This window comes from Rutidosis leptorrhynchoides, chromosome 10, assembly GCF_046630445.1.
Source record: "Rutidosis leptorrhynchoides isolate AG116_Rl617_1_P2 chromosome 10, CSIRO_AGI_Rlap_v1, whole genome shotgun sequence".
Lineage (NCBI taxonomy): Eukaryota > Viridiplantae > Streptophyta > Magnoliopsida > Asterales > Asteraceae > Rutidosis > Rutidosis leptorrhynchoides.
In genome coordinates this window covers 35971138-35986330 of record NC_092342.1, presented here as the reverse complement: position 1 = coordinate 35986330, position 15193 = coordinate 35971138, and the positions used below count along the sequence as shown (strand labels likewise).

The window sequence follows — 15193 nt, the reverse complement described above, 5'->3', positions numbered from 1 at the left end:
TAATAAATAAATATATATATAATATATATAGTATAGGGTAGTTTTATATTAGATTAGTTCGGGTTATGTAAAAGTTATTTTTACGGGTTTTTGAAGTCGAAATTCTGTCCGTGTAACACTACGCGATAAATACTCAATGTAAGTTATGTTCTCCTTTTTAAATTAATGTCTCGTACTTAAGTTATTATTATGCTTATTTGAGCCAAAGTAATCATGATGTTGGACTAAATATTAAAGACGGGGTAATTGGGCTTTGTACCATAATTGGGGTTTGGACAAAAGAACGACACTTGTGGAAATTAGACTATGGGCTATTAATGGGCTTTATATTTGTTTAACTAAATGATAGTTTGTTAATTTTAATATAAAGATTTACAATTGGACGTCCCTATAAATAACCATATACACTCGATCGGACACGATGGGCGGGGTATTTATATGTACGAATAATCGTTCATTTAACCGGACACGGGAATGGATTAATAGTCTATGGAATTATTAAAACAGGGGTGAAATTATGTACAAGGACACTTGGCATAATTGATAACAAAGTATTAAAACCTTGGGTTACACGCAGTCGATATCCTGGTGTAATTATTAAACAAAGTATTAAAACCTTGTTACAGTTTAAGTCCCCAATTAGTTGGAATATTTAACTTCGGGTATAAGGATAATTTGATGAGGACACTCGCACTTTATATTTATGATTGATGGACCGTTATGGACAAAAACCAGATGGACTTATCAAATAATCCAGGACAAAGGACAATTAACCCAGGGTAATAAATAATCAAAACGTCAAACATCATGGTTACGGAAGCTTAAATAAGCATAATATATTTTATTTCATATTTCCTCGTACTTTTATTTATTGTCATTTTAATTATTGTTATTTATTTTATTGTTATTTAAATATCGTCATTTACTATACGCTTCGCTTAAAATATAAATCGACAAACCGGTCATTAAACGGTAAACCCCCTTTTATATATTATTATATATAATTATATATATTTTGTACAAATATAGTTGTTTAAAAATATAGTGTGCAATAAGCCCGCTCCCTGTGGAACGAACCGGACTTACTAAAAACTATACTACTCTACGATTAGGTACACTGCCTATAGTGTTGTAGCAAGGTTTAAGTATATCCATTCTCTAAATAAATAAATATCTTGTGTAAAATTTTATCGTATTTCGTAGTAAAATATAGTACTATCACGTACCCCCACGCTACCACATCATGAAGTTTCCGAAAAACACCCCAAACTACGAAACTAGTTCTCCTAATTTTGGAAAAATGTTAATGAAGCAGCAAAAACTGTAAACGACCTTAACAGTCAAAAGTTTGATGATAAAGAATAGTATGGTGGTAAAGCTGAGAAAAAGAGAAGGTTTGGAATTGAAAAACGGATTGAGCAGACCATGAAGGAGGCTGTGGACAAATCACAAAGACTAAATCTACCTTCAAAGAATCTAAATGATTCAGAGTCTACTGAAATCATTAGCGAATACCTTGCTCCTTACTCTAAAACCTTTGCGGACAATATTCTTCATCATCATCTTATCTTAAATATTCTAAGATATCATCGTATCTCCCATTATAAATATCCTCCATATTTCTGAAGATATTTTTCGAAACCATTCTTATCTGAAATCATTCATCTCTTCGCACTATCTGTGTTACATCATAAAAGAAACTATTTTAGTTTCTAAAATCTGAAAAATTCGAAAAAATGGATGTTTTGAAGTAATGTTGGGAACTGAAGCATGAGTTAGTATAATATAATGACACTTGATCAACGTGATTATATTACAGTAAGTCATGTTGAGTTTCTAATGGAACGTGACAAAGGTTCACATATCACACCCTCATCATAAACCATGTTACATAACTCTTTCATTCTATATAATCTCTAAATATATCAAGAAAACATATTTATTGATGATTCGGTCTTTTCCGGATATTCTGGTAATTTGACAAGTAAGATTGTGCCATTACCGTTTCTTTCTTAGAACATTAATTATGTTTATTCCGAAATTCATACCTACGAATTCTGGACCATTATTCGCTTGACTTAAAGTCGGGAAGAGAAAACGAAAGCATGAAGCTCCGAAATATAATGGAAAATATAAAGCCCGAAAACAACCCCGAAATTACAAACCGTGTATATCAATGCGTATAGCAATATAAAGACACGGGAGAATGAAAAACAATATAACCCCAAGGAAATAGTAGAAGAAAATAACCTCCTCTGGTGGCAGATGAAAAAGAAGAATGAATGATATGATAGCCAAGAAAATATCAAGAATCAGAACTGGATGAAGCATTTTCACAAATCTTTTGTAAGTATGAAATAAGAAAGAAGATTATAGGAGTGGTGAGAATAAATGAAACGGAAGAGGTTAATTTATAGCAAAATATCAGACATAGCAATCGAGGCAGATTACGCATTTAATCAAAGGAAATCCTAATTTCCTTAAATTCCGAAGAATCAGATCTTATTTAAATTATGAAGATTTTCTATTCCTTAAATTCCGGAAATCAATCGTTACTACATCAAGAGATAAGACGAATCTCTATTCTCCATTTCACTCTATTACGATAACTTCTCACATACGCTTCGAGTAATTGGAATGTTTTATCCGTATTATTCAATGGTGATAAAATTCTATTTACCAACTCATATTCGTCATGAAAACATTTTTATTGTCAGCCATGACGACCTCACTCAAATTTCGGGACGAAATTTCTTTAACGGGTAGGTACTGTGACAACCCGAAAATTTTTGACCAAATTTAAACTTTATCTTTAAATGATTTAACGTTTCCGACACGATAAGCAAAGTCTATGAAGTTGAATCTCAAAATTTTAGAACTGTTTCATTACATTTGACTGCTCTCGATGATTCATGAACAATTATACGTATGTATATATATATATATATATATATATATATGTACAAGTAAAAACGACTTTCCTACAGTAAAACACTATTTGTTACAGTAAAAATGACTTTGCTACAGTAAAATACTATTTGCTACAGTAAAATCCTATTTACTACATTGAAACCGTACTTTGCTACAGTGCTACAGTGAAAACAACTATGCTACAGTAAACACTGTTTGCTACATTACACACTATTTGCTACAGTGAACACTATTTTGCTGCAGTAAAACACTATTTTGCTACAGTACACTATTTGATGTCGACGAACTAGCAAAAAAAAAGGATAAGGCGGCCATGCGATCGCATGGCAAAAACACTGAAAACTCATGCGATCGCATGAGGTACTGTAGCAAGCCACATACTATAAAAGCTCGATTCATTCCTCCGTATTATTATTTTTATATTATTATTAAGATTAATATTATTATTATTAATCTTATTATAATATTATTATTAGTAGTATATATACCTAAAATACTACGACGAGGTTATGAGCGTGTCACCTTCAAAATGGGTTTTTGAGCGGGATAGAGCTAAGGAAATTATGGGTTATTGCCAAGGAGGTTATGGGTAATGTTCGAGGGTATATTTGTGAATCAAATCTAGTGTTTATCATCTCTGTTGCGTCTACGTACTTTCCTACAATATTGAATCTCAATATTGATACGTAAGCACTCATATTTTATCTTTTATACATTAATTGTGTATCCATGTCTAGTGCACGAGTATATATATATTTATATATGCTTATATGCTAAATTTTATCGTTAAATAGTTTATAATGAATCACGAATTAAATACATATATTACTGGTAAAAGGTATATGATATACATGTTTTTGGAAAGCTGGCGAAAAATCAATAACTTTTCATTTAGATATCGAATAAATTCGATGAACGGATTAAAAGATATGATCAATTGAATTATGATTGACGTTAATTAAAATTGCTTTTGAATCTGCAATTAAGATTTAAACAACTTGTTTACGAGATTGATAAATTGGATTTTTGAATATTACCAACCGAGTAAATGAATCCTTATATAAGGTACGTCTCGTTTTGTTAAACAACTGTCAAAATTGACTTTTTGAAACGACTTTGGATAACTTTTGTATGTCAATCTCGAGCATTAGGATTGTGATACACTATGACCTTACCTAGCTTGATAGACATTTATTGACCAACATATGTTCTCTAGGTAGAGATCTACGGTTATTTGGTAATCCGAGTTTCGATCATATTTTGGTGAACGACTTTATATGCTGCTAAGGTGAGTTTCATTTGCTCCCTTTTTAAATGCTTTTGCAATATATATTTTTGGGCTGAGAATACATGAACTTTATTTTAAACACAATGGATACAAGTACATACTAAATTCTACACTGAGTTTGAACTGAAAATCCCTTAGCTTTGGTAACTAGTAACTGCCAGTTATAAGAACTGGTGGGCGCGAGTAGTAGTATATGGATCCATAGGGCTTGATATCCCCGTCCGAGCTAGAGCACTAGCCTTTTAACGGACGTATGCTATTTGAGAAGCGCACACGTTGGTTTGCGTGTATTATTAAGATGATTATACAAAGGGTACAAATTATATATACGTTAAGTTTAGTTACCAGGGTGCTCAATTTCGTAGAATATTTTGATAAACGTTTCTGGATTGAACAACTGAAATCTTGTGATCCACCTTTATATACAGACTATGCGCAACATTAAAACTATGAACTCACCAACCTTTGTGTTGACACTTGTTAGCATGTTTATTCTCAGGTTCCCTAGAAGTCTTCCGCTGTTTGTTTATATGTTAGACAAGCTATGTGCATGGAGTCATACATGACATATTTTTCAAGGAAACGTTGCATTCACCAAATCATCACCATGTATCTTATTTTGACTGCATTATCAACGGAAGTATTATTGTAAATTATTATATTACGGTGATTGTCTATATGTAGAAATCATCAGATGTCGAAAACCTTTGATTTAAATATTCATTTATGGTGTGCCTTTTCAAAAGAATGAAATGTTTACAAAACGTATCATATAGAGGTCAAATACCTCGCAATGAAATCGATGAATGACGTGTTCGTCCAAGTGGATTTAGATCGATCGTCACATCAAGAGTGGGCCATGTGGTGCCCATCCCTCTAAAAATTTCGGCCGCAAATGTCAAGGGAGGGAGGGATGTTTTTGTAATTTTGTGACTAGTCCATTTTAATCTCAAAATCAATTCATTTCCTTATCATTTCTAAACCTAGCAAGCTTTTTCTCTCCTCTCTTTTTCTTTTGGAACCGTCGACACCCTCAACCATTATCATCATCATCTTCAATCAATTCAAGCTTGGAATTTAGGGCTTTTAGCATCAACGGATTTCTCTCGTTCATCTCTACACGTTCATACCACTTGATTCATGATTAGGGTATAAACCCTAACCCTAAATTTTTCATTTTTATTTAATTTTTCTGTTTTTATGGTTATTATGATAGTATAGTGCTTGTGCGTTATTGGATTATTGATTGTATGCATAGAATCACTCGATTGTGTATGTTTTCGGTTTGAAAAATTTGGACAGCTGACTATTTGATCATTTAAGTACATTTAACTGATTTTTTTGTTAAATTAAAGTGTCTAGATGTGTTCCTCTCATCAAGACATTGATTTTAGACTCCGGATTCATGTTATTTCGATTCCCGAAACTTAAGTTATGATTAAAATGGTGTTTTCATGGAATTAAAACATAAAAACGAATGTGTTCAGGTTTGGTCCGACTTTGTGACCACTTTTAGAGCCTCTAGGTGTACTAGTGTGTTAGGATTGATGATTGGATGAACATTAATGTTCGGGTCATCGAAATCCGAGCAAGGGATCACCCAGTATGACTAAAACAAGTTTTTAATCGAATTAAAGTCCCAAGTTGAATTATGGCTGTTGGTTTCGACTTGGGGGCTGTTCTTGGGGTGTTCTTGAGTGTACTAATGTGTCGGGTGGCTTGGTTAGGCGAGGATATATATAAGACTCGTTGAAAACGACACCCGGGACTCAAGTTATGACCCGATGAACTTTTAATTAAAACTTATGGTTATAAAATGGAACTTATGATATAAAATAATGATTTTCATTATTATTAAATTACTTATGATATAAAAGTAATTATCTTTATTTAAGACTTGTGATATATAAATTTATTATATCATTTATTAATTACAATATGATTTAATTAAACATTTAATTAAACTTATGATTATTAATACTTTTATTATTAATGAGAAATACTTATGGTAAGTATTAAACTTATGTTATGAGATTATTATTATAAGACTTATAATAAAGATTAAATAATTATTTAATCATTATAAGGCTTAGTTATTATTTAATTATGATTTAATTATTACACTTATGGTTTAATAATTATAATTAAATATTTATGATATGATTAATAATGCACTATTAATTAATAATACTTATGATATGTTTAAAATTTTATTATTAATTAATAATACTTATATTATGATTAATATTTAAGTAATTAATTAAATACTAATATTATATTAATTATATCATTTAAACTTATGTTAACTTATTAATTCAATTTAATTTAATTAAACTTATGATATGACTTGATTATACATATATGACTTTAAATAATATTATAACTTATATTATTAATATAATTTATACTTTAAAAATTAATGTTGACTATGTTTGACCAAGGTTGACTTTTGAGTTGACTTTCGGTTGACTTTGACTTTCAGTTGACTTTTATTGACTTTCTAATTAAGGAAACTTTCCTAACTTAAAAACTTTCTAAAAATATAAACTTTCTAAATATGGAAGCTTTCTAAATATAGAAACTTTCTTAAAATAGAAACTTTCCTAAAATAGAAACTTTCTAAAAATAATTTTTTTTCAAAAATAGAAACCTGCCAAAAATAGAAACTTTCTAAAAATAGAAAGTCCGTGTTAAACGCTGTCCTGATCAAACCGAAGCATACTGAGTGTTGTTCTATGTTTACTTGCAACAAGTACTATAGCTATCATACTAAAAGTTGACCTAAGTTAGTTATTTATATCGACCTGCTTTATTTATAGGTCGCCGTTGTGATCATTCTTGATCATTTACCATTTGCTGTTCGCATTTCTGTGTTGTTGCTTCATTTGCTTTAAGATGAGTTATAGTCCCGTTTTTCATACTTTCTAAAGTATTTTTGGGATGTGATTACAAGCATTTTGTTTTACGTTTAGACACAAGTGGCAATTAAATTTAAATTATTCATTATGAGTTGAACGAAAATATTTCCTAGTCTGGTAACCGTAATCACTGGTTTCTACTGGTGAACGCGAATCCTATGGATAGATCTATCGGGCTTGACAGCTCCATTTCGAGCTAGTCGCGCTAACAATTTATAATCGGAATGTATTAGTACTTCATAATTATTTGAAGATACACATGTTTAGTGTATATTGTGTTTGGTAGGGGTGAAATTGGTTAAGTGGTTATCAGGTTGCTCACGGATTAATGGAATAATGTTTTATATGTTTTCGAGCATATAATTTTTGTGGTCCAAAATGAGTGTTTATGTTTTCAAACATAAATTTTTACGGTTTAAATTAAATATTGTTTGCAATATTAAACCTATAATTCACTCAACATTTTTGTTGACAGTTTACTCGCATGTTTTATTCTCAGGTTCATGATTGATTGCTTCCGCTGTGCTTAGAGAGTCTGCATATTTTATGATGGCAGCTTTTATTAAACATTAACTTGCATTCTATTTTGATACATTAAATTGTAGGTGTTTGTTGACTTTGTTTTGGTCAACTTTTGGTTAAGAATTTATGTATGGTTTTTCTAAACTTACATAATTTGGTAAGTTTCCTTTATAGGAAACAATTTTTAAATAAATAATGCAAAGTTATTTATCAAATTCATATAGAGTTATGATCAAGCTGTGGGACCAAGATAACGATGGTCGTCAAGTGTACCTTGACGGGTCGTTAAAAAACCACCCGCAACAAAGCGGAATCTTTATCCTCGTTTAAAATCAAATGCCAAATTTTAAATTGTTTAGCATTTAATTGACACAAACCAAAACAAAGAGACCTAATGCGCACTCATGTAACCATATAGACGATATATGTTGCTCTCTCCGTCCCACTATAGATGTCAATTATTTACTTTTCAAAGTATATATATTTGTCAACTTTAACTTTAAAAATATTTTTATTTGTGTTATATAATATTTGATGAAAATTAAATGAATAAATTGAATTTTATATTTGTTATCATTTCTATGATCTTCATCAAATATTATATAATACAAATGAAAATATTTAAAGTCAAATTTGACAAAGAAAGACTTTGAAAAACCAATACTGAACATTTGTAGTGTGGCGCATGTAGTATGTAAGTAAGTAATTAACTCTACTTATTTTTATTTAAAATTTTGCTAACGAAGTCTATCTTTAACATGCATAAAATAATTATACAATTTAACGTGTCATTTTTAAGTCCAACAAGTAAACGTTCAATACTCAATTAGTCCAAAATCTATTGTCCGTTATTCTACTTTAGAATGTGTTAATTTAGTTGTGCACTTTCATAATGGATAAAAATAATTTGATAAAAATCTTTTTTACCTTTATTTTATTCATGTACGATAAAAAAATAGGTAAAAAATAAAAGATAAAAATAGAAAGTTAATAAAAGAAGATATATGTTATACATATTTTTTTTAAACTGTATATTTTTTTTATTTGAAAATAATAGATTTAGAATGGAGGGAGTATACATTTTAAAGCAGCAAAATCCTTTTATTTATCATTATTTTGTTTCTCTGCAATAAAAAATGGCGGGAGAATTTCACGAGCATCTGAAAATGGCGTTTCCCGCGAAAGGCAGGTACCGCAAACCCTATATTTGCGCCATTGCCTCCATTTTTATAGTCAGTTACTGACGAATCAAACCTACCTCCGGCATCGATTCCCGATCAATCATCAGAATATGCCTTCAATCGCCGGAAGTAGATCGTCACCGATATCAATCATCGCCGGCGATGTTTCTCCACCTCAGAAACGGAGATTGAGATCCAATTCAGCTTCAATCGATGATCCCGTGCCTATAACTCCACTCAAATCATGTTCTCCATTGAAGACTAAATCACCTCGCAGATCTGCTAACGATAGCCCTAATCAAAGTCAAACAAATGTAAGCTGGTCCTATCTAGGTCCCTAATCGATTATCTGCAACAAATTTGATATGAATTATCATCTGCGTTTTCATATAACCTTAATTGTTACAGAATAAATATGAATTATAAGTTTCATATTATTTGCAGGTGAATGAAACAGTTGTCAGTGATAACGGAACGAACATGATGAAATTACCTAAAAAGAAGTTATTAGACAGTTTGATGGATAAACCGATCTGGAATCCAACAGGTTGAATAACCTAATTTAAAATTCTATTCAATCATGTATCTTATTATATTATTTTAATTTCAATTGACTGATATATGTGTTTGTATATGTTTATAATTTGTAGATTTAGGGCAATTAAGTGCTGTGAAGGAGGCTTTGCATGTATCGACAGCACCATCAACAATTGTGTGCCGTGAAGATGAACAGAAAAGGATAGTGGAGTTTTGTAAAGAATGTGTTGAACAAGAGAAGGCTGGGAGTTTGTATATTTGTGGCTGTCCGGGAACCGGTAAATCGCTTTCGATGGAAAACGTTAAGAGGTCTATTGCTGTTTGGGCTAAAGAGGTGATTGATTGTTTCGAAATTTGTATACGATCAATACCTACATTAATGTTATATATTTATCAGTAAGAACTAATGAAACTGTGATTGCGGTTTGCAGACAGGGGGTGAATTCCCGGATATATTGGCTATTAACTGTACTTCTCTCTCAAGTACTTCAGAAATATTTAACAAGGTTAGAATTTATAATGATAATAATAATGTTGATATTGACATTAATGGACTTATGTGTAAACAATATAATGCTTGAAATGTGATGTCTATGGCAGATACTCGAAAAGAGTCAACCAAATAAGAAATTAAATGGCCGTTCTGCATCCTTGCGACAGCTTCAGCAATTATATTCTCAAAAGCAGAAGTCAGATGACACTAAAATGATGTAAGATGCATGAATTGATGCTGTCTTTAACACATACTCAGTCCTAAATACATAGCTGTTAACTTTTTTAACACAAACATGATCATATGTAATCCTAAGTTGTTGATCATATTGGAGGTTATAACACTTGAGTTGTTGGCAGGTTGGTCATTGCTGATGAACTGGATTACTTGATTACCAAGGACCGAGTGGTGCTTCATGATCTATTTATGCTAACAACATTGCCCTTTTCGAAACTTATATTGTTAGGTATGTGTTACCAGAAAGTGCTTATATTGAATTTGTTCCAAATGTGTATAAGCACTTGATACCAGTATATCTTTCATTACAGGCATAGCTAATGCAATTGACTTAGCTGATCGTTTTCTTCCAAAATTGCAGTCCCTAAATTGTGAGTATTTGTTTCACTTTCACACTACCCTACATGTACACAGTTCTCTTTTTTCTAATCTGATGCATCTATATGGATATGGTGTGTTTGACATTATATTAAGGTCTGTTTCTTTCTTTGTCCAATACCAGGTAAGCCTATGGTTGTGTCTTTTCGAGCCTACACCATGAATCAGATCATCATCATTCTTAAACAGCGGTTGATGGTCAGTATTAGTTATCTTTCTCTTCAGCATTTATAACTTAATATTGGCAATACATGACCACATTCCTCATTTGACAAATTTTAATCAATAGAAACTTGAACAAATATTAAACTGAGAAAAATCAACCGCCTTTCATGGTTTTAAATATCTTCATGAATGTAGATTTCTAGATTTTACTTTAACCTTCATTTTAGTTTTATCCTTCTTCTGCAAAATCTTTATACGCTTGTATTTTTTGCCAGGCACTTCCTTATACCATCTTTCAGCCACAAGCACTGGAACTTTGTGCGCGAGTGAGTATTATCTACTTATCTTTGATTAGCGTGCTCTATATATAGTTTATACTCAAAGTTATACTTACTGCAAAGTCAAAGTTGCTTACAAGACACAATTTGACTATTTACAGAAAGTAGCTGCAGCATCCGGAGATATGAGGAAAGCTCTTGGTATCTGCAGGTTAGCTCTCTTTATTTATTTATTTACTGTATTTATTTATTTATTTATTTATTTATTTATTTATTTATTTATTTATTTGTAGTTAGATAAAAAAATATAGCTTACAAAGTTGAAAATTCTGTAATGCTAGAGTTCTTTAACATAATATGGTAATTACTAAATACTTTCTGAAGTTAAAAGTGTCTTACTGATTTAAAGTGTCAACTTATCTTTGTGAAGGCTATTGTTAACATTGTACCCTCATAATGGTTTTCAGGGGTGCAATTGAGATGCTAGAATCTGAGCTTAGAGATTCCACCTGCACATCAAATCTGACATCAATGGTAAGCTTTTCGTATTAAATAACTTATATGCTTTTAAAAGGATAATGAGACCATGAATTATTTAGCAAGTACATAACTGAATTTGGTTAATGTGACTTCTTTTATTGACTCTTTTCACTTGAATTTGTTGCAGGTGAGGGTTGACCATATGGCTATTGCTTTGTCAAGGGCTTACAAATCGCCAATAGTTGACACTATACAGTCCCTTCCCCAACATCAACAAGTACAGTTCAACCTTTTAAACTAGGGTAGCAAATTGGGTGGTTTGGTAATGGGTCAAAATGTGTTTGGATTGGATTTGAAACAAACTAATTTTCTTGCCTCTCTTTTGGTTTAGATTATACTCTGTTCTGCTGTGAAGCTTTTTCGTAGGGGAAAGAAGGATACAACAATAGGAGAGGTACAATTATACTCTCGTTCACCACAAAAGATGACAATTCATATTATTATTACTCCACTGGTTAATCAAAACTTGTTATTGATACAGTTGAACAAATCTTATATCGATGTCTGCAAATCAACATTAATACCGCCTGTTGGTATAATGGAACTTACATGCATGTGTAGAGTGCTAGGTGATCAGGTAAATACCAGATCCTGTCCGTTGATTTATATTAAATCCAACGGTCTTTTTTAATACTATTCCTTCTAAACTGCTCCCGCTTTGCAGGGAATCCTAAGACTTGGTCAATCTCGTGATGACAAATTAAGGAGAGTAACCTTGCAGGTAGATGAAGCAGACATCATTTTTGCATTGCAGGTACAAAACACAACTCATTTTTTTTTTTTTTTAATCTGCATGTTTTTATCTTAGATGTGTTCTAACATGATTCACAACATTACTAATTAGAGGTGTTACTTTTGACCCATCTAAGTTAAATTGGTGGATGCGGGTTATACTTTATCTTCAATGGGTATCAAAATGCATAAGACCTTCTAAATCTTTATTTAAAAGATCTTACTTTGATGACATTTTTTCGGTTTAATTCAACACTTTAAGTGGTCATCTCAACTAGCTCATTTTGACACACATGAAAAGGTAGCTATTATAACCCATTTCACTTGTTACCAAACCTGCTCATGTTCCCACGGTCCCACCTCTAACGACTTGGCATGTGTTTGATGTTCTAGTTTGTTATCTAATATACAGGGCATACGTTAGTGTTTCGTTTACTTCTAGTATAATAATAATTTAATAATTTTCTCTCAGGGCATCCGGTTCTTTCGTAACTGTCTTCAGTAAATTTTAAGCATTGAAAGTCGTGTTTTCTTTTACCTATAAAGACGGATGTTTCATGTTGATGAACCACCTTCAAGTTGAATATAAAGGTAACGCAGCATTGCTTCCAATTCATTTACATTTGATAAACTTAGTATGTTATGCAACTTAAAAGTCAATATCCTCTCGTTGCAGTTTATTGCCGTCTTGTGCTTAACCACAAAGGTTTCAAATTTTGTTTGTGATGATGCAAGGAACACATCAGATGAAAAGCTCCACATATTGACATTATTCTTTAAAGTTCTTGTTATATAGATACAGATATAGACCTTTTCAGGTATTTTGGTGCTATACAAATTGCTTTGTAGTTCATAACAATCTAAATATTGAATAAAGTTATTTTTATTCAACTTTAGAAGTTATGGTTATCACTAAATTGTGTTGTAGCTAATCACTTTGTGTGTCCCACATTCGAAAATGAGTGAAACAAATGTGTGCATATAAGGCTACTGGAACCTTTCTCTATCACCAATTGATTTTAGATTACTAAGGAACTAATGAGCTTATATGTTGTAATGTTGTTCGGCCTAAAAATCCTATTCCTTATGACAGAGGGAGAGGTTATGACGTATTTAAGTTTATGATTAACTGAGTTGCTCATTATTAGAGAATTTGCATCCAGCTCCACAGGTACAATCACCTCCTTGAAAAGCACGGCAAACTCCTCGTGCCTCCCTTTTCTCATGCTCTGCCTCTTCATCTTCTTTCTTTTTATACTTTTCAACATGATCAACTCTTATCGTTTGACCAACAACTTGTGCACCATTTAGATTATCTGTAGCGATCAATACTTTAGTTTCCCAACGGTGATTTAAACCCAAATACATGTAAATGGGTCAATTTGAGTTACGTGTCATCTGTAACAGACCAATTGTGTTTAAAAAGCCTTCAAAGAAAACGGGTCAAAAAGATTGACAACCAAAATTTGCCCTTAAATCATGCTATTCAAATAACTACTCTCGCTAAAATAATAAGAATTCACAATAATATCTAATCGAACGAGTTTCGGGTCAACCCAAAAGAACCTGTTTGACTCGTTGCCTGACCCAACCATTTTGTCACCGTGTATGATAAAATTGATGTAAATAATAAGAACTCAAATACACATTAACCAACTGCAAGAAAAGCACTTCTCTGATCCTCATACGCAACAAAAGCAAAACCTTTTGATTTACCCGTGCCTTTATTTTTTTTTTTTTCCTTTTGAAAACAGCAGTTCTGGATCACTCAGAGAGACTAAACCACTCATGCGTTCATCTCCCGTAGTTGCATAAACTGCCTCCAACTGCTGCCAGGAGGAAACTAGGCCTAATATGAGGGCATGGGCGGTAAAACCCCCCTCCCCCACTGCCCCTTCAATGCAATGTGCGGAAGGCACCCTTAGGTGGAATTCAAGGGCTAATGGGCAACCTTGTGTGCAATGTTACACCACACGGGAGTCGAACTCCTGACCTCTCGTTAAGAGAGACAGACTACTACCACATGAATTACAATACAAGGTTACACATGCCTTTATCTCTAACTAGGTTGATATAATAAAAGTTCAGCATGAAAAGGATTAAATTTTATTAAATATACTTTGGTTGATGCTCTCAACGGACCTGGGGTTGTTTTGTAGTGACCCGAACTTTTTCATGATTATATATTAATTGAAAACTATATTTGCATGATTAAATGTTTCCAACATGTTAAGCAATCAAATTTGTTAAGACTTGATTATTTGAAATGAGTTTCATGTAGACAATTGACCACCCAAGTTGGCCGGTGATTCACGAACGTTAAAACTTGTAAAAACTATATGATGACATATATATATGATTATATATATAGTTAACATGATATTATGATAAGTAAGTATCTCATTAGGTATTTTAACAATGAGTTATATACATAAAATTGAGTTTATTGAATTAAGAAACTCGAAACGATATATATAACGATTATCGTTATAACAACGCCTTACTAAATACATATGAATTATATTAAGATATTGATACACTATGTTTAACATGATAAAATGATAATTAAGTATATCATTAAGTGTGTTAACAATGAACTACATATGTAAAACAATACTACTAACTTAAGAATTTCGAAACGAGGCATATATGTAACGATTATCGTTGTAACAACATTTAACTGTATATATATCATACTAAGATATATTAATATATCATAATATCATGATAATGTAATAATTTAACATCTCTTTAGATATAATAAACAATGAGTTAACAACATTTAACAAGATCGTTAACCTAAAGGTTTCAAAACAACATTTACATGTAACGACTAACGATGACTTAACGACTCAGTTAAAATGTATATACATGTAGTGTTTTAATATGTATTCATACACTTTTGGAAGACTTCAATACACTTATCAAAATACTTCTACTTAACAAAAATGCTTACAATTACATCCTCGTTCAGTTTCATCAACAATTCTACT

General features: G+C 31.7%; 1 protein-coding gene across 1 annotated transcript; it reads left to right on the top strand.

The window, feature by feature from the left end:
• The first annotated feature begins 8856 nt into the window (after positions 1-8856).
• LOC139870190 (cell division control protein 6 homolog B-like) lies at positions 8857-12705 on the top strand. Its single transcript, XM_071858030.1, has 16 exons — positions 8857-9154; positions 9285-9387; positions 9491-9711; positions 9809-9883; positions 9978-10087; positions 10230-10336; positions 10419-10478; positions 10610-10683; positions 10926-10976; positions 11090-11139; positions 11396-11462; positions 11596-11685; positions 11800-11862; positions 11950-12045; positions 12133-12222; positions 12673-12705. Exons 1-16 carry the CDS (start codon positions 8951-8953, stop codon positions 12703-12705), a joined length of 1494 nt encoding a protein of 497 aa, XP_071714131.1. The 5' UTR covers positions 8857-8950.
• The last annotated feature ends 2488 nt before the right edge of the window (positions 12706-15193 follow it).